The sequence below is a fragment of the Piliocolobus tephrosceles genome, chromosome X (genome assembly GCF_002776525.5).
Source record: "Piliocolobus tephrosceles isolate RC106 chromosome X, ASM277652v3, whole genome shotgun sequence".
NCBI classification, from domain to species: Eukaryota; Metazoa; Chordata; class Mammalia; order Primates; family Cercopithecidae; genus Piliocolobus; species Piliocolobus tephrosceles.
The window spans coordinates 82,966,998-82,991,916 of NC_045455.1; the positions used below are offsets into that span (position 1 = coordinate 82,966,998).

Sequence of the window (24,919 nt, forward strand, 5' to 3'; positions counted from 1 at the left end):
TCCTTCCTTCCTTCCTTCCTTCCTTCCTTCCTTCCTTCCTTCCTTCCCTTCCCTTCCCTTCCTTCCTTCCTTCCTTTTTTCCTTCCTTTTTTCCTTTCTTCCTTCCTCCCTCCCCCTTTTCTTCCTCCTTCCTCCCTTCCTCCATTACTTTTGTTTTCTTTTTGCTTATATCTTTGCTTAGTAACAGAAAATTGAAATCATTTATTTAATTTTCAAATAATAAGCATAGTGCCTTCATTTGACAGCCTTCTTGCTTAACATATGGTTTGACATGAATGCTGCTAAAATGCAGTGATATCCCTAGCTCAGCTGGTCCTTGAGTTGACTTTGACGGATTTGCCAGCCTTGCAGTGTGCCAGAATTGTGTAACTAGCCTCACCAAAACCTTACAATGGAGCCCGTTTGCTGGTACTTTAGTCATGAAAGGATTGGTAGCATTTTTAAATGGCTGATTTGGTTTGCGTTTTTTCCTTCTCTCAGTACGTTAGCCTTGATTTGAGTGGGTGTGTGTAAGTTTTTCAAATCTTGGGTTTAGATTTTGCTACTCTTACAATTAGATTTCACTTAAGTAGGAATTTTAAGCCGCTTTTATCTCTTATTCAAACCTGTTCTTATGGAAAATGATCTTTTTTATACCTGAATTCAGTGAGTATTTGGCAGGCAGATTAGCCAAGACCATCATACTGACTTTATTAGCAAAAGTTGTCATATTCCCCAAAGCTAGCCAGGGAATTAAATTCTATTCATATTAGACAAGGTAGCCACCTGGACCTCCATTTAGAAATAGATGTATCTTTACACAGCATGCACTTCTGCTGTTTCCAACTTTGTTAAAACATCAAACTATGAAGATCCTCAATTAAGATTTTGTGACAATAATTATGAAGGCCCAAAGAGTTCTTTAAAATTTGAAGTTATCTGCTACACAATTTTAAATATTCTGGAATTTTTAAACTTCTATTATATTAAACTTTTAAAACATTTTTATAGTTGATGTAACTCTTTTAATTTTTTGGATTACATTTGTGGCATGTTTATGGGATGCCTCAATTAACTTTAATCTCTGTATGCCATGTGTTTAGATTGTAGCATGATACAAGGCATTGATGCCTCACTGTGCCTGATGAAAAAAGGGAGTTGCAGCATAGGAATTAAGTTTCTTAAGTCTTCAGTGAAGAGCTTCATCTCTTCCATCCCAAATCAAGTAAAGCTACTTCAAATACCTGAACTCATTTTAAATTTCCTTCTATAAGGAATATATGCTGTCAGTATCTATTAATGAACTGCAAATAAAAATCCCTTAGAGAGCAAACTTTTAAGCTCAGCAGTATCTTTGGCCTTGAAGAGCATAGGGTAAAATGAATCAATTGATAGCTGTAAGCCTAGTAACCATTTCATGTCTTGAATGTAATCCTTATTCCTGGAATGAGTGATGCATGTTTAGAAAATCATTCACACCGCCAATGCCGTTGCCTACGTTCAGCAGACAAGTAGAAAGGGTTCCAGGAAACTGGCAAAGACACGTTGAAAAATCCCAGTAAATATTTTATTTACACTCTGAGCCAGTGCCAAGGAATTTTTTAAGAAAATACATAGAATATCAAGTTTTCGCGTATACTTAGATAATAGGATTATACTTGAGCTGTGGAAATCTTTTCCTGGAATTAAATTAAGCAAAAACTAGTTTTGATTGATCCAGATATGACAGTTGCTGAGAAGTTACATGCCGAAAGCCTTGCAAAGGGAGTCAGAAGCTTCGGCCAAGCTGTATCTATCTTGCCATGTCAACCCCAAAAGGAGCAAAGGAATTGAAAAGGGCCTGCAGGAGTCTTGGAGTGACTTTATCCTAACAGAATCTGTGCTCCTTCTTTCGCCTACATGGCAAGTTTTTCCCTGGAATCGTGAAATCTTCTTGGGTAATTGGAGTACCGAGAGCTAAAAAAGAGTTGAGCAAATCAAACAGCAGATAACCTCTTACAAGCATAGACATTCAGAAATGTCTGAAAACAGATACAGGTGGCGTTTGCATCCCTAAAAATATGCATTTTTTTTAACATTTAAAAAAGAAAAATCTTAAAGCAATGTAGGATAGAAGAGTGCCTGTCAAAAGCTAAGAAATCTTCCTAGTAGTAGTGGGATTTGTCCAGAGCAACTGCTCTTCCCCACACAAGAAATCATCAGCACAACATAGCGTGAGTACCCAAGGTCCTTCTGATACTGGTCATTTGGCCAACTTTGTGGAAGTTGGAGCTCTGCTCTGAGAGCCAATATCAAGACGGCAACCTGGACCTACAGAAGCTGGAGAAACTGAATTAGAGAGAGAGACAATCTGCAGAATCCCATGCACTTTGTCCCAAGAAGGATTACTGAAGACTCTACTGGCTTGGTGGGTCAACATGGAGGTGTTTTGGCCAATGCTTGCCAATTATGACGCTCTCTCTAATTGTCTGGCCAACTCTGTGTTCCCTGCCTTGCATTTCAGTTGCTTAAGTGACTCCATCTTGAAGAATCTCTTGGGATTTAGTGGTAGGCAGTGGCTCCACAACTTCAAAAAGCTGGGGATGTATGCATGCAGCCTCCCTGAGAAATACCACAAGCGCCTGATTGGAACAATCTGTACCAAATGAAAGAGGAGAATAAAGAACTACTCTGCTCCATGGAAAACTTGACTCAAAACAATCTGGTCAGAAACTATTTGGCTGGGAGAGCATCTATTTTCTGCTTTCTTTTTCTCTGAGATTGACTGGGGTTTGGGGATTGTAAACGTTTTTTTCTTTTTAAATACTGTGGGGAATACAGGCATGGAAAATATATTTCTGATGAGTTTCCTCATTCACTTGCAACTGAACTTTTATTTTCTGTGGTGCAAATGTGTATATGAGCACACATTCACACACGTGGATGCATGTGAGGATTGTTTACGACATTTTTTGGAATTCACGTAGATCATGCACTGTAGGCAGAGAAGCAGAATTCGGTGCAGAAATGATTACTGAGACTGTGTTCATCTCTACACCACGATAACAGACATCCAACAACAGTTTCAGGTTGAGATAAAGGTCCATAGTGCCTTCCATATGCCTCATCTATAGAATGAATAGCTGGCAGCTGTGTTATATTAGCTTCTGCTAGATTATGCCACTTGAACAAATTGCCCCTCAAGTTGTAGTGGCATAAAACAAATGTATTTATTGCTTATATTACATGTCAGCAGCTGGTCTGCTGTGTCTCTGTCCCCAGTGTCGTCATTCCGACACCTAGGCTGAAGGAATATCCCTTAGCCTCATGGTAAAGGGAAAAGAGCAGGAAAGCTGATTGGGTTAGGGGATGGCTCTCGAGGTGTTTTTCTGAAACTAGCACAGGTTATGTCTGTTCACATTTAATTGGCCAAAATGGGTCATATGACCGAGCATGACATAAGTGAGGTGGGAAGGGCATGCCTCCTAGTTGCAGGAGCACTGCACATGGCAGCTGGAAAGGGCAGGGGGTCACTGTGAGCATACAAAGAAAAAAATGCATAAGTGCATGTGACTATATACTATATATGTGTTAATTATATATTTAAGGCTAATTAAAAGTAAACAGTAAATATGTATCATATATTTGATTTACATATATGTCATATGTCATAATATCTATGGTTTCCCCAACCAGGCTGAAAAAGACTGATTAAAAATAACCCTTGAGTGACTAGGAATAAACCTACTTAGGTTTATTCTCTACTTAGGTAGAGAATTTGCTCGATCTTCTTTTACTCTAATAGGAATTAAGTGACTAGATTTACTATGAATCCAGCTTCCAGAAGATATTTCAAGGCCTAGGAAGCAAGGCTTATGTGTGAAAGTGGTGAAGGAATTTTATGTCTCAACATGTCTCTCATTCTTGCGTTTGGAAAAGAAGTCCATGTAAACAGAGCTGAGAGTCTCTGTCTTGACTGAGTACAGGTAGGTGTCACCACTCTCTACAGGTCTTCCAGGTTTCCTCTCCCTATTGTTATATACTTGCTGACAGTCAGATATTTTATTGCACATCAAGGAAAAGATTGCCTCGAATTATGGATAGATAAAGTGGGTGTTTATAAGTTGATCCAGTATTTTGAATGTTCAGTGATTAATGATCTCAAATTCATTCCAAATAACTTCTATTTTACTTCCTCTTAGTAACTTAGAAAATCATGGAAAGAAAATGTTAGGAATATTAGGGAAAAAATTATATTTGGTATAATTTAAGGTCTTTTACATATCAAAATAACTTAATTTTAGAAGTGCAGAAACGTATATCCTGATGCCATGCCATGGGATGTAAATCAAAGTCTGTTACTACTAAAAATCTGACATTCCTTTCTGTATCTGTGATTGAGGTTAATAAAGCCCTCCTGGCTGGATTATGGTGGTAGTGTATGGTTCTATGTAATATTAATGATTGCATCATTTGTATCCATATATAGATGGGATGGATACCCTGGCAATGATTTTAACAAAACTGGCTTAATGTATTGCCAAAGAAATACACCTTCGATAAATAGGGACTTCACTAGAGAAATTCTGTCTGAAGACAAAGGAGTCATTCTCCTGAAGTAGTAAAGTTAGCCATATAAATTATTCTAAGCCAAGAACCACAAGCCCGTTGAAATGTTAACACCTTTGATATACTTTAATAGTGCTAATTGCAGCCACTGCTGGCATCTTGCAGTGGTTGAGTCATCCTGCTATGCTGGTACCCGTAGTCTTTTAGAAACAGGGTGCCCACCAAATAGGCCAATTTAAAGGAAAAGACAAAACACTCTTCTCAAGCCTACTTTGTTAAATCCCACGACGATCACACTCCTTTCCCTACTTCTCTTAAGTACTTTGAATGAGCATCTGAAAAAGAACACCTACTTAAATTGGAGCCAGTTTGTCCATAGAAATTCAAGGAGATTTGTAGGAACAGCTTAAATACGTGTGCTCGTATGTAATGATTTCATAAACTTTCCACAATAGAACAGATTCTTTCTAGCCAGCTACCTTTCTGATGATAATAAATTTTAATTTGGCCCTAATTTGAATTTTTGATCGTTTAAAAAGGATACCAAATACCTGTCAATGAGCTATGGAAAAAGTATTTGCTATGCTGAGAAAAACGTAAAACAAAGTGTACGTTCTTAAAATGCTTAGCTAAGAGAACACACTATTCCCAAGCACCCTAGAAGCACGCTAGACACACCAGCTTAAAAATACAATGAGGTTGTAACGTGAGATGAGGCCTGCAAACCTGGACAGCAAATTTGCTGTGCTCACTATGTTTCCTGACTTGACTGAGGTCCTACAGAGCCTTGTCCATAGACTGTCTGTAGCTAGGAGACTATGTTAAATAAATCGCTTAGAAATCTCTTTTAACTCCCATAGACTTCCAGCCTTCTCCACCATCCGTCTACATTGGTGAGGTCCTCTTGAACTATTTTCTCTTGACTACCTTGATGTTATAATCTCCCTACAGGGAAATGCAATTGGCAGTATTCAAAAATCAAATCTTTACAAAATAAGCATCATTCTCAAAACAAAGTAAATTTCCCATTTTTTACAAATAATATCATTATATGAGAAAATATTCACAATGTATTCTTATGTGAAAAAAGCAGTCAACCAAAGATATTACCATAGTATTGTTTTGACAGATAACATATAAAATTAGGTGTTCATAATGGAGCAAGAGTTGACTTTTTTCATTCATTGTGACTTTCTCTATTAGTATGTTTTCAACATTGGGCATGCATAATTAAGAAGCATGATAATATGTTTTGAAAACCCACATCAGCCATGGTTTGTTTTCACGGTGCCTTTGTTCTCATACCCATGGCAGTGGGTGCTCCCCAGGTGCTAGCGAGAGCTTCCCTCTGCTGGGTCTGTCTGAGGATAGTGGTCACATCATGCTCTAAGCATGTATAAGGCAACTGAAGCAAAGCCAGTGACTTTGCCTTAAGTGGAATTGCAGATATGTGACTGAAGAGCACGCATAGCACCACACCATCCACTGAACTTACTGAGTAAATGAGTGAAAAGGTTTGCTAGACCAGGCTACCAGTGGAAATACTGGATATCTCCCTTTTCAACCAGTTGATTTCAGCCCCCCCACCAAATGACTGTTGATTAAAGGTGCCAAAGCTCCTCGGTCTCCTTAGACTAACAGGGATGGGGTGCTCTTAAGAATCAGGTCACCTTATGTGGGTGGTGGTGACAGGACTAGGGTGTGTAATTGGAGGCAAGAGGCATCAGCCCTACATAAACCATATAGAAGAGGCTCCTTACAGAAAGAGGTTCTGTTATCAGAAGATGTAGAGAAGGATGTTGGACAGGCAAAAAAAGATACCTGCTAGAGAATAAAATGAAATAATTATTACATAGAATCGTTAGAAAAATTCCATTGAAATCCTTTCATAATACCAAGTTGAATGGATTGGATTTTCACCAGCAAAGTAGCACAGTAACCTCCATAGAGATCGGTGGGCCCTTGTGTCCAGGGCCACTCTCTGGTTTCACTCCACACTCAGGTTTTCCATGAAAGAGTTGCAGTGAGCTGATGCTTTGCCTTGCAGCCCTGGAGCTGCTACAGGGGCAGGTAAGGGTAGCAAATGGTTAACAAATAAAACTGTCAAAATGTGATTTTAATAGCCCTTCATGCTTTTACATAATGTTATGCTGGCTAGCACGAGCACCATAAAAAAAAGAGACTTTCACACTTTTCTCCTCAAATGTCATTGAAATCTCATTAGGTAGATCTTTATGAAATGATGGCACTGGCAATAATGATTCCTTTTTAATTCTCACAGTCATTTTGGCCACTGGAAGGGCCTGGGGAAAAAGCATTAGTATTTGGCTGGTTGATGTTAGTAGGGACCATGGAGAATTAATACAAATTGTAAGACATTTTTTTATCTCTCCCCACCTCAATTGGATGGGCAAACTCAGATTTGATAGGGGTGAATTATGCCAGATTATTTTGTTTGTTTTGTTACTAGCTGGTAAATGAGAGTTGGCTTTGTTCTTAAATTGAGGTATCAGGATGTTGGGACTGCGCCTAGGGTGGGGGAATATGAAATGAGGGTGTGTGTTTGAGACATTTGGGCAAATAGAATGGGAAGTTGGGTATAGGAAGTGATGCTACACGAGGAGCCACCCACCATGGCTGGCACAGGGCTGCTTCTAATTTATGATATTTACTCACTGCAGTTTTGTTGTCATTTGACCCCAAAGCCTAAAACCTTAAGTGCCGGCCCAGTAAAAAAAAAAAAAAAAAAAAAAAAAAATCGACTTATTTGAATGATTGATTTATCTGGGTTCTGGTTAAAATTTGGTTATTCATGTTTGTTTCTGAATAGGATTTCAGTTCATTATCCATGTTGCTGTCATAAAAAACCCAATGCGGTTATTATCCGAGGAGCCTTTTAAATAAAATTTCCCTGGCTAGCTTCAGCCCCATCCCACTGTTCAACCAGAATTTTAAGTTCCAAACGGAGTGTTGCTTTTAAAATTTAAAAATTTTTAATTTTTGTGGGGACATAGTAGGTGTGTGTATATATTTATGGGGTACATGAGATATTTTGATACTGGCATGCAATGTGAACTCATTACATCATGGAGAATGGGGTATTCATCCCCTTGGGCATTTATTCTTTATGTTACAAACAATGCAATTATACTCTTTTAGTTATTTAAGAATGTACAAATAAGTTATTATTGACTGTAGTCACCCTGTTGTGCTATCACATAGTAGGTCTTATTCATTCTTTCTAAATTTTTTTGTACCCGTTAACCATCCCCACCTCCCCTCCAGCCCCCACTACCCTTCCCAGCCTCTGGTAACTATCCTTCTGCTCTCTGTGTCCATGGGTTCAATTATTTTGATTTTTAGATCCCACAAATGAGTGAAAACACACGATGTTCCAAAGGGAGTTTTCTAGAAGGATTCCTGGCTGCCCACTTCTTCTCCACCAAGTTATCCTTTTCATCTTCAGGATCTGAGCTCACCACATTCCCTGGACTGGAGGGGTGCAAACTCTTTCATAGATCACTTCCCACTCTCTGTCTTTGAGCTTTCAAGGCTGCAGAGCCCATGTCTTGCGGGTCTTCCCCATTTGTTCTTCATGGCCTGGCTCTCTGGGAGTCTCTTGATGAACACTACATTTTGATTGTAGTAAAGGTAATAATGAAACATAAAAAGACATAAGATTCATGTAGTGCCAAGAGAAAATACAGTATTCAGTGCTTCTCTCCAAGACTTGCTGACTCATAATTAGGTTTAAGCATGTCTAGAGATTAGGTGTTTTCTCGTTACTACCCGCTGTATTATATGGAAGCAGGAAGCAAATCTGAAGCTTGAAAATCTATTAGGCAGCACTTTATCCATGACTCAGTAGCAACTCACCACATTTTCCACACATTACAGATAGAAAGTGTGTTTTCCTATTTCCTCTGAAATATTTGTGTGGTTATCAAAGTAGAAACCTTCACATACAGACTCTCAATTGGGTACTAAATAGAACTTTTGAGCAATGCAATAATTGCCTTTTGTACCTTCCCAGAGGAAAGCCGGAGTTAGCCCATGCAGCACAATTCAGTGAAGCTCTGTTTTGAACGGCAGTTATGGATCTCAGAAACTCCCCTTCTGATAGAAATGCTTTCAATAGCTTTTCTTTCCAGCTTGGTTCCCTGGATGTTTCTGAACCATGTGTCCATGGCAGGAATGGGTACATGGTAGGAACATGCTGGTCACACTTAAGTGGGAAATTCTCACACCAGAGACAAATCTCAAGCTTTTGAATCGTCAGTCCCTGGAGTAACAGTAGATTAGGGGATGTCAAAAGAGGCAGGCATTCTGGGGTAGGAGCCGCCACAGGCTCTGTTTCCCTGGATTTAATGACAAAGTTCAATCTAGATTTAAGCAGATCTATGGGACTAGGCAGTAGAGTTTTGCTCTTCCTGGTGATGCCTGAGTAAGTTCTGGCCTTTGGTCTATTTTCCTAACATATACCAAATAGCTCTGGCACATCAAACATCTTACTGCACAGACACCGAGCTTTCAATGTTGAGGTACAATCGCAGGCCCAGGGTGATATTAGTGTAGATCATTTCTGTGCAGAGATCCCAAGAACACCCTGTAGACTCCAGCTTTGGCTACGGGGAAAAATTAACATAATAGTAAATGGAAATACAATGACCTGACAGGGACCCATCCTAACAGCAGAGGAAAGGGCCTTGGTAAAGACTTGTGATAATAGGCTGTTTAATTTTGGTTGGAGAAACTGGACTTTCAACAGATGAACTTCTTTCCCCTTGGATTCATATTTGTCTAAGAGAGTTGTGGTTGGGAAGTGATCCAGGATTCACAAGGTCAAAAAGTGACCTGGTTCACATACTGTAGACTCCTCCCATCTCACTCCACAGCTTCCCCAGGCAGGTGGTCTGGTGGGCTGTTGGTGCATCCACACCAAAAATGGTCGCCCAAGGGACATATCAACCTCTTGGGCTTGGCTCTCAGAGGTTCTGGAAGGTCCATCAAACTGAAGTCTCAATTCCAAATAATCAACTTTCCTCTTCTATGCTGCACTCTACAGCTTGAAATCATTCCAGTGTGCTTCATTAATGAACATCTTGTTATAATGCATGGGGAATTAAGGCTATTAGTGAAATTTTTAAAACAATAATACATTGGATTTTTGTAATACCTTTTTTCATGAGAAAATACATTTTCATAGTCAATCCAGTTGTAGTCTTTCTTAAAATTATCCCAAGAGTGAAAGAATAAAGGAATATTGAATAAACGTTTTTAGCCTAATCTTTGGAACTTAAAAAAAAAAAATCCATTTAAAAAAAGAATTGTAAAGAAGAATGTCCTCTTTTCCCCTAGTGCCCTGGTTCCCTGGTGTATAAATGAGACATTTTTCCCTGCCTGAGACTCAGCCTTTGTGTTCTATTATCTGTGGTTTTGTTATTATCCACGTACTTATGGATCTACATTGAAGATTATCTTAGTAGACACATAACAAGGACCTTTGTATTACTCGCTCGTTTTCCACCCACTCCTGGGTAAGCCTACTTATGCAGACTTACCTGGAACAATTTTGCGTTGCAATAACTTGCACAAAGCTCACCAGTGTATCCATGATTAAGAAGACAGAGTACTAGGGTGCGGCTATGGGACTCAATTTTCTCTCTCTTGTGTTTTTCAGAAATTGAGGCGAAAGAAGCATGTGACTGGCTCCGTGCTGCCGGGTTCCCGCAATACGCTCAGTTATATGAGGGTACGTCAGCCCTTCCCTTCGCTGTTACACAGAGAATAAATCTGAAATGAACCACACGTATCCTGTGGTGTGTTTTGACTTCTAGATTTTTTTCTTGCCCATTTTGTTTCGCTTTATTTTTCCCTCAGCCTTTTTGCTATGCCCAGGGGTTATCCTGATACCGATTTAGAAATGGGTATCACTTCCCAGGCCCGCTTTACTTTCTGCTTCCCGCTACTAATTCCCATCTCTTTACCACAAACCCCAACTCGGTGTTTTCTTTCCAGCATTCTGCCATCAGCAGCTTTTCTGCACTTTCTTCTTTTTCTCCTTGTTTTTCCTTTACTACTCTCACTTTTCTTGAAATCACAATGAATTCACTGTTAATAAACTTCCTAGAAGTCACAAAATTAACTGTCCTGAGATTTCTCTTTAATTCTGTTTACTTTATATGAAAAATGTGAAGATATAACATGAATCAGATATTATTCTTCTGAGTTTTAGGTAAGGTGTTTTATTGCTAGCATTATACTTCCTTTCATTGATTCTTTTTTTCTTTTTCTTTTTTTTTTTTTTTTTGAGTTGGGTTTTTCTCCTCTTCCCCCCAGGCTGGAGTGCAGTGGTGCAATCTCTACTTGCTGCAGCCTCCGCCTCCTGCAATTTCCTGCTTCAGCCTCCCAAGTAGTTGAGATTACAGGCACGCACCACCATGCCTGGCTAATTTTTGTATTTTTAGTAGAGACGGGGTTTCACCATGTTGGTCAGCCTGGTCTCGAGCTCCTGACCTCAAGTGATTTGCCCACCTTGGCCTCCCAAAGTGCTGAGATTACAGGCATGGGCCACCACCCAGCCTTTTCGTTGATTCTTTAATTGAGTTAACAGACATACTCATGTTCCTTATATCTAAAATTATAACCAAGACTTTAACTACTTCTCGGATTGTCCTTATCTAGTAGTGAACTAGTCAGGACCCCAACAGTGAGCAGATGGCAGGCTCAAGATCATTGGCAGAGGATTTATTTCTAACAGTGCTCATTACAAAGGTGCAGGCAGGACAGGGGGTGGCCATGAGGAACAGTGCACAGTGCAAGAGCCCAGGGCTTGTAGTGGCACAGCTGTCACTACCGTGAGCCCAAAGGGACAGGCCACGGAAGAGAGTGCCAGAGCCCAGGAGGAGAGAGGAGCCTCAAACCAGACCCTAGCAAGGAGCACAGCTGGCAAGAGGCAGCCTTCTGTGAAAAAAATCACAAGTATCTCCCTCCCTCCCTCACTAGCCGAGCAAGACAGCTTCATTCTGGAACCATCTGCAAGTCACTCACATGATTTTTTTCACCAGACGGGGTATTATTTCTGTTTCCAACTCATGCTAAGATTTAGATGCCCTTAGATTTATCATGATTGGCAAGGTGTAGACAGCACAAAATACAAGATGAGATAAAGGAAAAAGTGGCAAGACAATGATAGTGACTCAGCATTGTTAGACTTGGCTATGCCCTCTATTCCAGTGAGCTGCAGATTGCTGCCTCCATGAACGAGGTACCCAGAATTAACACTGTGTTCTAAATTTTGCCTGTGACCTTCAAAGCTGGCATGAATTGTCTATTGGAGAGAAGTAGTGTTCGAATTATTCTTTTTGGATAGAATCAAGTTGAGTATTTTGCTGATACTCCAGAGTGATAAAGATTTTGCTACTAAAAAAAAATTTCAGACGATAGAACGTTGGGTATTTTTGGAAATTTCCTTTTTGAAGGAAAAACAATCTGCCAAATTAAGTATTTCATGAAACCATCAAGACAGATGCCAGTAACCTACATGTTAGATGGATGGTGAAAGTGCAAAAGCTCTTCTCTGAGGCCACATCCGCCTATGACTGTGATAAGCATGAGCTAGAAAAACGCAGGCACTTAGTGTTCAATCCCATCCAAGGTCAAGCACTTGACTATCCTCATATTTTGCACCTATATTGTACTCCTAAAAGCATTTACAGTGATAGCAATTGTTTGCTCTCTTAAATATTCCCAACAATGACAATGGGCAGTCACTGCTATTAAAATCAGTGGCTTTTACAGACCTTGAAGGTCTGAATATGTTGGTGTTCATTCGGGTGGTAAAACAAAGTACATCAACTTCTTTGCCTCTCTTTCTCTCTCACAGATTCACAATTTCCCATCAACATTGTGGCTGTCAAGAATGATCATGATTTTCTTGAAAAGGACCTTGTAGAACCTCTTTGCAGGTAAACCATGTGAAGTATTTTTGTTTGTTTCCACTCTTCAGTCTACAACAGGCATCACTATACTAAAGGGCGAGTTCAGCTATTCGGCAGGTATTCATTGAGTACCTACCGTGTACCTGACCGGGGTGCAGGTTCTAAATGTACTACTTTTAATGAGCATGATCAGTTTGTGTTTTCATGGAACTTACATCCTAGTAGCGGCCTTTGGACAATAGATTAGGAAAAAGACAGAGAAAGGAGAGAGAGGGAGTGAGAGAAAGAAAGAAGGAGGGGAAAATGGTATTTCAGAGAGTGTAAATGCCGTGGATAAGCTAAAACGACATGGGGATGTAGACGATGATTGGGGGGCGTGGATGGGTCAGTGGAGGGAAGCAGCATGAGCAGGCTCAGCATGTGTGGTCAGGGAAGACTCTGAAAAACTGCAAGTATGTCAAACTTGGCTGTATTTTTTGCTAAGTCAAGTGATTATCTCCTCAAACTGGTATGTGTAAACTCAAGTAATGGTATCAACAAACTGGCCTATTTAAGCTACTATTTTATGATTGATAGTGTAAGGAGACAAAGATGTATATATGGATAATTTCTCCCCCTTAAAACAATGTATAATCTTGTTGAAGACCCTCAGTTGAAGAAAAGAGGTATGAATACCTGAACAAATAACAATTATAATTTTGGTAATAATGAAAGATCCAGGAGAAGCTATATTCCTGAAGAATTAAATGCTGCCTGAGAGGTGGTATGTGTCTGTAGGAATTTGAAGTTTCATAACTAAAGCCCTGAAGAGAGGTCAGAGCTGAAGATAAGGATTGGTTATGGGAGATGAGTCATTTTACCAAGGCCATACAGCTAGTTTAGGGCCAAAATGACCTTAAAACAGTACTCCTAATGCTAAATCTAATGCTCTTTCTAGTATATTCTGCATTTGACATAGATAAGCTAGTAGTTTGAAGGGAAAGTAATGGTTAGCAAAACTTATGAAGACAGGAGAGATCAGCGCACGTTAAATAGTGTGTAAATTACCTAATCCTAGGCTTGCTGAATCTTCAGACACATATATATACATATATATTTTTGTGCTACAAACCAGTCACTCTGTGTTTTCTATATGAAGAGAAAATAATTTGTGTTAAGAAATGATCTCTGAATGTTCAAGAAAATAATACTATGGGTTTGCTTACGGGGGTGGAAGAGCAAAGAACTCTTCAAATCATAAATGACAGGACCAAGCTATTTAGATGAGAAAACAAACAATCTCAAAATGCCATTTATGAGAGCTTACGAAGTGAATGGATGATTTGGTTGTGATTCTGTAAAGGTAATGAACTGGAAAATCAGTGTTTCGTCTTCTGCATGTCTAAGGTACACACTGAGCAAGAGCAGATTCCTCCTCATAAGCATTCACTCTACTCAGAGCCTTGCAGCCAGCACTTCGTCCTGAGTTTTCTCTGTCAGTTTTAACCACGTATTTTTTTGCTAGTTAGCGTCTTTTAATATTTGAAAAATTATATATTACTTATCTTTTTCCCATTGAATTTTTGAAATTTATATTTTCGTTAAGTTGAGGTATAACTTTTTTTTTTTTTTTTTTGAGACAGAGTCTTGCTCTGTCACCCAGGCTGGAGTGTAGTAGTGCAATCTCAGTTCACTGCAACCTTTGCCTCCTGGGTTCAAATGGTTCCTGCCACAGCCTCTGGAGTAGCTGGGACTACAGGCATATGCCACCACACCTGGCTACTTTTTGTATTTTTAGTGGAGATGTGGTTTCATCATGTTGGCCAGGCTGCTCTCAAACTCCTCCTGGCCTCAAGTGATCCACTCGCCTCAGCCTCCCAAAGTGCTGGGATTACAGGTGTGAGCCACAGAGACCAGCTGAAGTATAACATATTGATATGGTTTGGCTCTGTGTCCCCACCCAGATCTTATCTTGAATTATATTCCCATAATTCCCACGTGTTATGGGAGGGACCCTGTGGGAGATACTTTGAATCATGGGGGCAGTTTCCTCCATACTGTTCTTATGGTAGTGAATATGTCTCATGAGATCTGATGGTTTTATCAGGTCTTTCTGCTTTTGCATCTTCCTCATTTTCTCTTGCCACCACCATGTAAGAAGGGCCTTTTGCCTACCGCCATGATTCTGAGACCTCCCCAGTCAGTGGAACTGTAAGTCCAATTAAACCTCTTTTTCTTCCCTATCTCGGTTATTTCTTTATCAGCAGTGTGAAAATGGACTAATACAGTAACTTGGTACTAGGAGTGGGGTGTTTCTAAAAAGACACCTGAAAATGTGGAAGCAGCTTTGGAACTGGGTATCAAGCAGAGGTTGGAACAGTGTGGAGGGCTCAGAAGAAGACAGGAAAATGTGGGAAAGTTTGGAACCTCCTAGAAACTTGTTGAATGGCTTTGAAAAAAATTCCAATAGTTATGTGGACAATCAGGTCCAGGTTGAGGTGGTCTCAGATGGAGATGAGGAACTTGTTGGGAACAGGAGCAAAGGTGACTCTTGTTATGTTTTAGCAAAGAGACTGGTGGCATTTTGCCCCTGCCCTAGAGATTTGTGGAACTTTGAACTTGAGAGAGATGATTTAGGGTATCTGGCAGAAGAAATTTCTAAGCAGCAAAGAAAGCATTCAAGAGGTGACTTGGGTGCTGTTAAAGGCATTCCATTTTAAAAAGGAAACAGAGCATAAAAGTTCAGAAAATTTGCAGCCTGACAATGCAGTAGAAAAGAAAAACATATTTTTTGAGGAGAAATTCAAGCTGGCTGAAGATACTTGCATAAGTAACAAGGAGCCAAATGGTAATCCCCAAGACAATGGGGAAAATGTCTCCAGGACATGTTGTAGGTCTTCACTGCAGCCCCTCCCATCATAGACCTGGAAGCCTAGGAGGAGAAACTGGTTTCATGGGCCAGGCCAAGGGTCCTCATCTGTTTGCAGCCTAGGAACTTGCTGCCCAGTGTCTTGGCTGCTCCAGCCATTGCTAAAAGGAAGGGGCCAAGGTACAGCTTGTCCCATGGTTTCAGAGGGTGCAAGCCCCAAACCTGGGCAGCTTCCACATGGTGTTGAGCCTGCAGGTGCACAGAAGTCAAGAGTTGAGGTTTGGGAACCTCCCCCTAGATTGCAGAAGATATATGGAAACACCTGGATGCCCAGGCAAAGTTTGCTGCAGGGGTGGGGCCCTCCTGGAAGACCTCTGCTGGGGCAATACAGAAGGGAAGTGTGGGGTTGGAGCCCCCAAAGAGTCCCTACTGGGGCACTGCCTAGTGGAGCTGTGAGAAGAGAGCCACCATCCTCCAGACCCCAGAATGGTAGATCCACTGACAGCTTGCAGTGTGCAACTAGAAAAGCCAGACACTCAATGCCAGCCCATGAAAGCAGCCTGGAAGGGGGCTATACCCCCAAAGCTATAGGGGTGGAGCTGCCTCAGACTATGAGAACCTACTTCTTGCATCAGTGTGACCTGGATGTAAGACATGGAGTCAAAGGAGATCATTTTGGAGCTTTAGAATTTGACTACCCCACTGGATTTTGGACTTGCATGGTCCCTGTAACCCCTTTGTTTTGACCAATTTCTCCCATTTGAAATGGGTGTATTTACCCAATACCTGTACTCTCATTGTATATAGGAAGTAACTGGCTTGCTTTTGATCTTACAGGCTCATAGGCAGAAGGGACTTGCCTTGTCTCATATGAGACTTTGGACCATTGACTTTTGGGTTAATGCTGAAATGACTTAAGACTTTGGGGGACTGTTGGGAAGGCATGATTGGTTTTGAAATGTGAGGACATGAGATTTGGAGGGGCAAGAGGTGGAATGATATAGTTTGGCCCTGTGTCCCCACCCAAATCTCATCTTGAATTGAATTGTATTCCCATAATTCCCACGTGTTATAGGAGGGAGCTGGTGGGAGATAATTTGAATCATGGGGGTGGTTTCCCCCATACTGTTCTTGTGGTAGTGAATAAATCTCACAAGATCGGATGGTTTTATCAGGGGTTTCCACGTTTGCATCTTCCTCATTTTCTCTTGTCACCACCATGTAAGAAGGGCCTTTTTCTTCCCGCCATGATCCTGAGGCCTCCCCAGCCATGTGGAACTGTAAGTCCAATTAAACCTCTTTTTCTTTCCAGTCTCAGGTATGCCTTTATCAACAGTGTGAAAATGGACTAATACATATATATATATATATAAAACAAAATTGACTATTTTCAGTGAATAGGTCTTTGAGCTTTGACAAATGCCTCCAAGTTGTTATAACCACCACCATACTCAAGATATAGAGCAGACCAGGTGTTGTGGCTCATGCCTATAATCCCAACACTGTGGGAAGCTGAGGTGGGTGGATCTCTTGGGCCCAGGAGTTTGAGACCAGCCTGGGCAACATGGTGAGACACCATCCCTTCCAAAAATACAAAAATTAGCTGGGCATGGTGGCACACATCTGTAGTTCCAGCTGCTTGGGAGGCTGGGATGGGAGGATTGCTTGAGCCCAAGAGGCAGAGGTTGCAGTGAGCCAAGTTGTGCCACTGCACTCCAGCCTAGGTAATAGAGCAGGACTCTCTCAAAAAAGAAAAAAAAAAAGACATAAAGCACTTTCATCACTCCCAAAATTCCCCCATTCCTCTTGTTAGCAGCTTCTACTCCTACTCCCAAATTCTGGCAATGACTCATTTGTTTTTTGTACCTATAGTTTGCCAAAATATCATACAAATGAAATCAAAATCAAATTTCAAATATCATACATGAAAGCATGTAGCCTTTTTAGTATGGCTTCTTTCACTTGTTATAAAATAATAAAAAGTCATTTATGTTGCTATGTGTTTTAATAGTTCATTGCTTTCTATTTCTGAATAGTCTTCCATTGTTTGGATGTCCTACATTTGTTTATCCATTTGCCAGTTGAAGAACATTTGGGTTGTTGCCAGTTTGGGTGATTATAAACCCACTCTAAACATTCATATTCAAGTTTTTGTATGAGCATTTAAGTTTTCATTTCTTTGATGTAAAATCCTAGGAATGGGATCATGGGGTCTATATGATAAGTTTGTTTTAACTTTTTAATGAACCACCAAATTTTTCCAAAATGAAATACTATCTTGTACTACCACTGACGATGTATGAGAGTCCTTACTGCTCCACATCTTAGTATTGTCAGTTTTTGTTTTGCTTTTAGACATTTTAATAGGTATCTGGTATTAACTCATTTGCACTTTCTTAATGACTAATAACATTGAACATGTGCTTATTTACCATCCATGCATCTTCTTTTATAAAATATGTATTCAACTCTTTTGACCATTTTTAATTATATTGTTTTTCTTATTATTTGAGTTTTGAGAGTTTGGATATGTCCTAGATACGAGTCCTTTGTCAGAAATGTGTTTTGTAAATATTTTTCTGCCAGGCTGTACCTTGCATTTTCAGTCACTTAACAGTGTCTTTCACAGAACAAAAATTTTTCATTTTTCTGAAATCCAACTTTACCTATTTTTATTTATGCTTTTAATGTCATATCTAAGAAATCTTTAGCTAACATAAGGTCACAACTATTTACCCTATGTTTTCTTCTGGAAATTTCATAGATTTGTGTTTTATATTTAGGTCTATGACCCATTTTTAGTTCATTTTTGTAGAAAGTACAAGATATGAGTCAAGATTTACTTTTTGCATATCAATGTCCCATCATTTCAGATCAATATTGAAAAAACTATACTGTCTTTACTGAATTGCCTTTGACCATGTATGTGTAAGTCTATTTCTAGACTCTCTATTCTGCCCCCATTTATCTATGTGTCTGTTCTTTCATCAGTGTGACACTGCCTTGATTACTTAGGTTAAGTCCTGGAATGCAATAGTCTTAGTTCTTTAACTTTGTTCTTCTTTGTCTGCTTTGGCTATTCTAGTGCCTCTGACTTTCCGTATAACTTTTACAAACAGTTTATCAATATTTATTTTAAAAATCCTAAAGGGGTTTTGATTTGGATTTGTGGAATCTGTGTGTCAGTTTGTGGAGAACTTGTATTTCAACAATATTTAGTCTTTGTGTTAATAAACACAGTATATATCTCTATTTGGTCTCCTTTGATTTTTTCAAGAGTGATTTGTAGTTTCAAGCATATGCGTGGTTCACATTGATAGTATCTTAAGAATTTCATGTTCATGGTGTTAATGTAAATGATTGCATTTTAATGTTTGTCTTCATTGCCCATTGATAGTATACAATTTTTTGTATCTTGTCTTCGTATCCTGCAATCTTTCTAAAACTCACTCATGCGTTCTAGTAGCTTTGTAGTAGTTTCCTGAAGATTTTATGTCTAAAATGTTAATGAAAAATTACATTTTAAACCAAGAATGAAAATTCTATTACATATTTTAAAATCAGGATTGCAAGGACAAAGATTATCTCTGATTATGCGGTTCTATTTACAGGATAATATAGGTGGCTTAGCAGGCCAAGCTTTGAATCTCAAACATGTGGGTGATGGATCCTTATCCACTCACTGCTGCGTGTGATCTGAGATGCTCGACGACGTTATGGGCCTTTCATCAAAGTCTATGCTTTTTTTTTTTTTTTTTTTTTTTGAGACAGAGTCTCGCTCTGTCGCCCAGGCTGGAGTGCAGTGGCCAGATCTCAGCTCACTGCAAGCCCCGCCTCCCGGGTTCCCGCCATTCTCCTGCCTCAGCCTCCCGAGTAGCTGGGACTACAGGCGCCGCCACCTCGCCCGGCTAATTTTTTGTATTTTTAGTAGAGACGGGGTTTCACCGTGTTAGCCAGGATGGTCTCGATCTCCTGACCTCGTGATCCGCCCGTCTCGGCCTCCCAAAGTGCTGGGATTACAGGCTTGAGCCACCGCGCCCGGCCAAAGTCTATGCTTTAACAACAGAAAATATCTTTCAGATATATCATAGGGATGAGCAAATACAATTAATGTGAAATCATTTAGAGATATAAACTTCAGAATGATAATACTAGTGTCATCTAGAAAAATCAGGAAGTCTTCTCTTGTAGAGCACATGACCTGTCATGATATAGCCCGTAGCAGGATTCATACTTATATACCCCCAAAGGCATTACCACATCACCGTGGAATAGGGATGCAATGCTAGACACCACAGAGCTCCTGATAAGGGCCCGGCTTGTGTAAAAATGGTTAGAGTGGCAGGAAGTTGTTATAACTGGAATAATTCCTATGGCAGCTATGTCTCCAAAAATATTACGAAGTAAGAAAAACATTTGGCTGGAGGTGTGCGAACTGAGATTCTCGGGGCGTAGGAGCTGTGGGTAGAACAGAGGCCAAAGGAGTAGTCATACCCAGGGTGGATCAAAGGAAGAAGCAGAGGAGGTAGACAGATGGAGGTGGGTTGGCTACAAACAAGTGTGGAGTTTCTTTCCCTTCCTCTTGAGATCCACCAAGACACAGATTTCCAGCTTTGCAAATAGCAGAAAGCAGGCAGAAGGAAGATCTCCAGTCCCAGGGGCATGGCAGCGCTTTTAAAACTTTGAGATTGATGAGTGGTTAATTAGACCCTCAGCCACTCACATGGTAAGTCATGATGGATGCCAAGATAGCAGTAAGGGGTTGTGATTTTCTTTGTTTTCTTCCTTGTGCAGCAAAGACACAGAGATAGAGCTGGTCTCTTGTTTTATTTTTAAAGCTTTTTGGGCTGTACATTTCATGTACGTATTTGAAATACTGAGCTAATGCAGATCATAAACCGAACCACAGCCGGAGGGCAGGCAGCTTCTGCCAGGTAGACAGATGAAGACGGGAGAGTCGAAGAGCTCCCGCAAGTGTTAGCCATGACAAGAATTTCACTCACCTTTGGTTTTCTGCAAGCATCTCTCCTGTGTAGACAGTGAATGCCCTAGGTCCCAATGTGCTCTTGAAGAGTCTTTAAACAGTGTTACCTTTTTGATTGGTTTGGAAATATATATTGTACTAAGGATGTGTCTGGCAGGGAGGACCAAGGCCTGGCTCTGAGGCTCTGAATATGTAAATGTGTAGCTTTCTCTTGCTCTCTCTCTCTCTCTCTTTCTCTCTAGCTCTCATTTTAGGTCCCAGAAACTAGACAGGTTTGCTGTCTTTTGCAGAAGGTGTGACCTCCAGAATGACAACCATGTCTCACTGTCGCTCCAGCAAGGCTGCATAGTAGACGCTCCATACATGTTTGTCCCTGCAAGTCAGGAAAGTGCATTTTTATTATTGTGACAACCACAACTGTAATTGTATTCTGATGTTTTTTTATTGAATTCTTAATTGAAAAACATTTTCTCCTGTGAGTTATGAGAAGCTACTTGCAAATCTAAGTACCTAGGTGAGCTCATTGAAACAGTAACTTTATCAGAATGTAGGGATAGTCAAGGTGTTAAAATAGTTTACAGAGTTTGTAACCTTTAGTACAAATTGCAGTAAACCAAAGCTCCTGAATGAACTATTTTAAAGGAGAAGTACTATGTTAAATTCACATTTTGGTTTGCAGTATTTGCTCAGGCAGCTGACATATGGCCTTGATGCTCAAGATGATCTCTGAATTTCTTTTTTGTTGTTGTTTATTTTTAGACAGAGTCTCACTCTGTCACCCAGGCTGGAGTGCAGTGGTGCATTCTCAGCTCACTGCAACCTCCACCTCACAGGTTCAAGCACTTCTACTGCCTCAGCCTCCCAATTATCTGGGATTATAGGCACCCACCACCACGCCCGGCTAAATTTTTTGTATTTTTATTAGAGATGGGGTTTCACCATGTTGGCCCGGCTGGTTTCGAACTTGTGACCTGAAGTGATTCACCCGCCTCAGCCTCACAAAATGCTAGGATTACAGGCATGAGCCACCATGCCTGGCCATGTCTGAATTTCTAATTTAGGGTTAAGCCAGTAACCCCTTTGCATAATTTGTGTTTTTTAATAAATACTAATTAATTATAGCACATGCAAAACAAGGGCATTCACCTTGTTTGCTAGAGCTAAGGAATTGGTTAGGATTATACAGTATACCTATCATTGCCCTTAATATTTAAAAGGATAATGAATAATGATTTTCACATGGGGCAGGGGTGGGGATTGGAAGGTAGTGTTGACAAAAATGGTATCTACAATTTATCTATACACACAAAGGCCCATACTTGATTTGAGTATGTTAAATAACATAAATAATATTAGATAAAGTAGGAATATTGATAATATATTTTAAATAGTTTTCCTTTTAGAATATCACAGATAATGTACAGTATTACATTTCAAATTATTGTATCATATAATAAATAATAAGTGACAATTAACTGAGCCCTTGGGCAAGTCACTGGGAGAAGGATGTGGGGGTTACATGATCACCACAGTCACTTCCACCTTTAAAATCTTGAGTCTATAAATAAATGCAGATCCCAATAAATAGTTATTTTATTTATTTAAAAAGCTTACAAAGTGCTCATTACATACCAGGCACTGCATTTAAGCATATTACAAATATTTACTCATTAAATTCTCATGGTAGCACTATAAGATAGGCTCCTTTTTATTTTAAGCTCTTCAGCATTCTTGTCTGTAAAGATGGGCTCTTAACATTATTCCCCCTTTACAGAGGAGGAAACTGAGAAACAGAGGGGTAGAATAATGTGCTCACTAACAGCTAATAAATGGCAGTAGGAATTACCCAGACAAGAACGCGTGACATTTGGATGGGCTCGTTTGAACTTTTAGTTTTTAAAAAAAAACTAAATTAATGCACAGAAAAGGCATCTTCCCCCTTCCCCACCCCACACCATGAACCCCACTGCAATCCTAGTGTTGCCAGTGGAGCCATTTCAGGTTCTTGTCTTTGTCACACGAAAGAACCTGAAAGCAAGACCAAAGTGAAAATGTGGCAGATTTATTGCAGAGCAAAAGCAAGAACATACTCAAGAGAGGAACGGGCACATGCTGAAAACAAGGAGCCACGCCCAACGTGGCCAGGGCTGATGTACTAGATGAATAGGCTTAATGAAGGCATGGAATATTCTATACTAAGGGAATGGGTTTTCCAGGAAATTGATGGGCAGTTTTCGGAATTGGAGTGCCACCCTTTCATTGACTAAATATGGTTAATCTGGAACCGCCATAGCGTTAGCTACGTGATAGAAGTGGGATGCCCTTCCCCGTGGAAATTTTATGGTAATGGGGGTGTAATGCAGCCAAGGGTTGGCAGTCGTTCATTTGCATAATTTGTGTTTTTAAATGTATACTAATTAATTGTAGCATGTATACCTTGGATTTAACCCATTGTGGCCAGTTTCTTCTTTGTTACATTCTTATCTGTGCGTAAAGCAGGATGGCTGCTGTCTGTCTGTATTGGTACAGCCTGTTGTAACCATTCCTTTCCACTAGGAAGCGGGTTCTTGTACTAACCTGTCTGGCCCTATTTGTGTTGCTTTTAGCTTCCTGCAAGTAATCATATCTGTTCCCTGGCTAGCTGCCTGCCTCACTAGTCTGTAGAGTTTGGGGACAGACTTGAGGTGTAGTCAGGAACAGACATAATAGGTTCAAATATAGGGGATTTTGCTAGTATCTATTACTTTGTATAAAAATGAGTTTATATATTTTTTAATGGCCTCTTTTGTGACCTTTTTCAACCAGGTACTCAGGATGACTTTTATATGCCTAAGCTTTCAGGAAGAATGTGCGAGAAGATACAAAATCAGGGAGGAGATTGAGGGGAAAGAGAGAGGCTTTATGTTCTTGTTATTCACTTGTCTATATATATTTACGTGTTTATATTGCATTATTAAAAACATTAGCAATGTTTTAAAAAATGCCTTGCCTTGCCGGATGCTAATGGCTAACATTTAGTGAGTTCATTATGCATGAAGTTGTGTGCTAAGCTCTTTATGTTGATCTCACTTAATTTTCATAACAGCCTATGAATAACAGGTGTTCAGAATTGAGGAGGAGCAGAGTCCTCCTGGTTTGAGCAGTTGGATAGTAGAGATGCCCTTCCCTGAGGTGGGGAACAGCCATGAGGGAGGAGCAAGTCAGGAGGGAAGACAGGGTGGGCTGAGGTATTGGGTGGATGAGGTGCCAGTGTCCAGTATGCAGTAGGGTGCCTGGTCCGGAGCTGGGGATGGAGACGTGAGGTCACCAGCGTGCGAGGAGGAAGGCCCTGAGCGTGCATGAGGTCACTCGGGGACAGCTGCGCCAGTCAGGAGAGGACTAAGAGTGGATGCCGGGGGATCCTCTCTACGGGCAGGCAGGGGAAGGGGAAGGAAAGAAACGCCCTCAGGCTCAGTGAGGGGCGCGCTCCTGAGCGCCCAGTTCCCCCCAGACTGCTTTGCCCAGCCTTCAGTTCTTGACCCTCTCCAGAAATCTCTAGTCATGACCCTCACTTGAACCTGGACCAGTTCTCACTAGAAAAATTATCTGGATCCGATGCAATTGTTATAAACAGTTATAATAAAAAGCTAAGGACACCCCGCTCAATTTTCCAGTACAGGCACATGTGAATATAAAATTGGTCTGAAATTCCACAAACAAAAGAAGTCCAAGAAAACTTGGACTTTTTTTTTTTTTTTAAGTTCTTTCCCCTGGGCCACTTTGGCCATCATTTTTTATTGAATAGCCAAGAGAGCCTATGCTCTTCCGTGAAGTGCTGATGATTAAAGCACATAGCTATTTACATTTATTTTCTTGCACAAGCTAAACGAAATTCACACAGTTCCACACATACCGTGTCCCTGGACAACATACATATACTTAATTTTCTTTGTATAGCTGGAACCCTCAGTGTTTAACTGCTTTTCTCCTGCACCTCAAGTAATGTCCAGGGGCAGCTGTTTTGGAGTTTATGGGCTGGAACAGAGGCCAGTATTCCTGCTGCAGCCTGACCACTCGGCAGAACATCACAGGGAAAAGCTGAGCAGAGGTGTGGCCTTCCCTGGCTGCATGGTGGCACGGTGACACCACCTGCTGACTGCTGACTGTCCTCTTTCTTTTTCCTGCCCCCTGCCCCCGCTTTGCCCAACACCCTCCCTGTGGATGGCCTGTGATTGTTGAAAGGCCCTACCCTCATGGAGTTACATACCAGCATCATCTCTTTGGCATTGGTGTATCCACCTCTGCTCTCCAGAATCTGCGTTTTCCAAAAGTCCGCCAGCATGGAGACCTTTCCCATGCCCTGCAGCTACAGCTCGAGGAGGAGGAGCTGCTCCCTCACTTGCCTTTGATCCCAGGGTTAGGAACACATCCTCAGTGACTTAGGTTCCTGAAAGTCTTGGAGGGCCCCACCCGTAACACTCCCCAACAGGCAGGGCTAGGACATACATAGGAGCCTGGGTGAGAAGTTCAGGCTACTAGGCTTTAATCCGAATTGTCTGTAAGAGATGAACTCAACATGCCCCTGGTTGTTATTTCTCTCCAGCCTTTGGCAGGAATATTAGAAGTATCACAGGAAACTAG

The 24,919-nt window shown here is 40.6% G+C and overlaps 1 protein-coding gene across 3 annotated transcripts in view; it reads left to right on the forward strand.

Annotated features, from left to right (window-relative positions):
- STARD13 (StAR related lipid transfer domain containing 13) overlaps positions 1-24,919 on the forward strand; it is a 551,493-nt gene that overhangs the window by 473,134 nt on the left and 53,440 nt on the right. For all 3 annotated transcript variants that reach the window (XM_023208808.3, XM_023208807.3, XM_023208809.3), the window contains 2 exons: positions 10,208-10,279; positions 12,413-12,494. In XM_023208808.3, the coding sequence (XP_023064576.2) occupies positions 10,208-10,279; positions 12,413-12,494 (154 nt within the window). The remainder of the gene's footprint in view (positions 1-10,207; positions 10,280-12,412; positions 12,495-24,919) is intronic.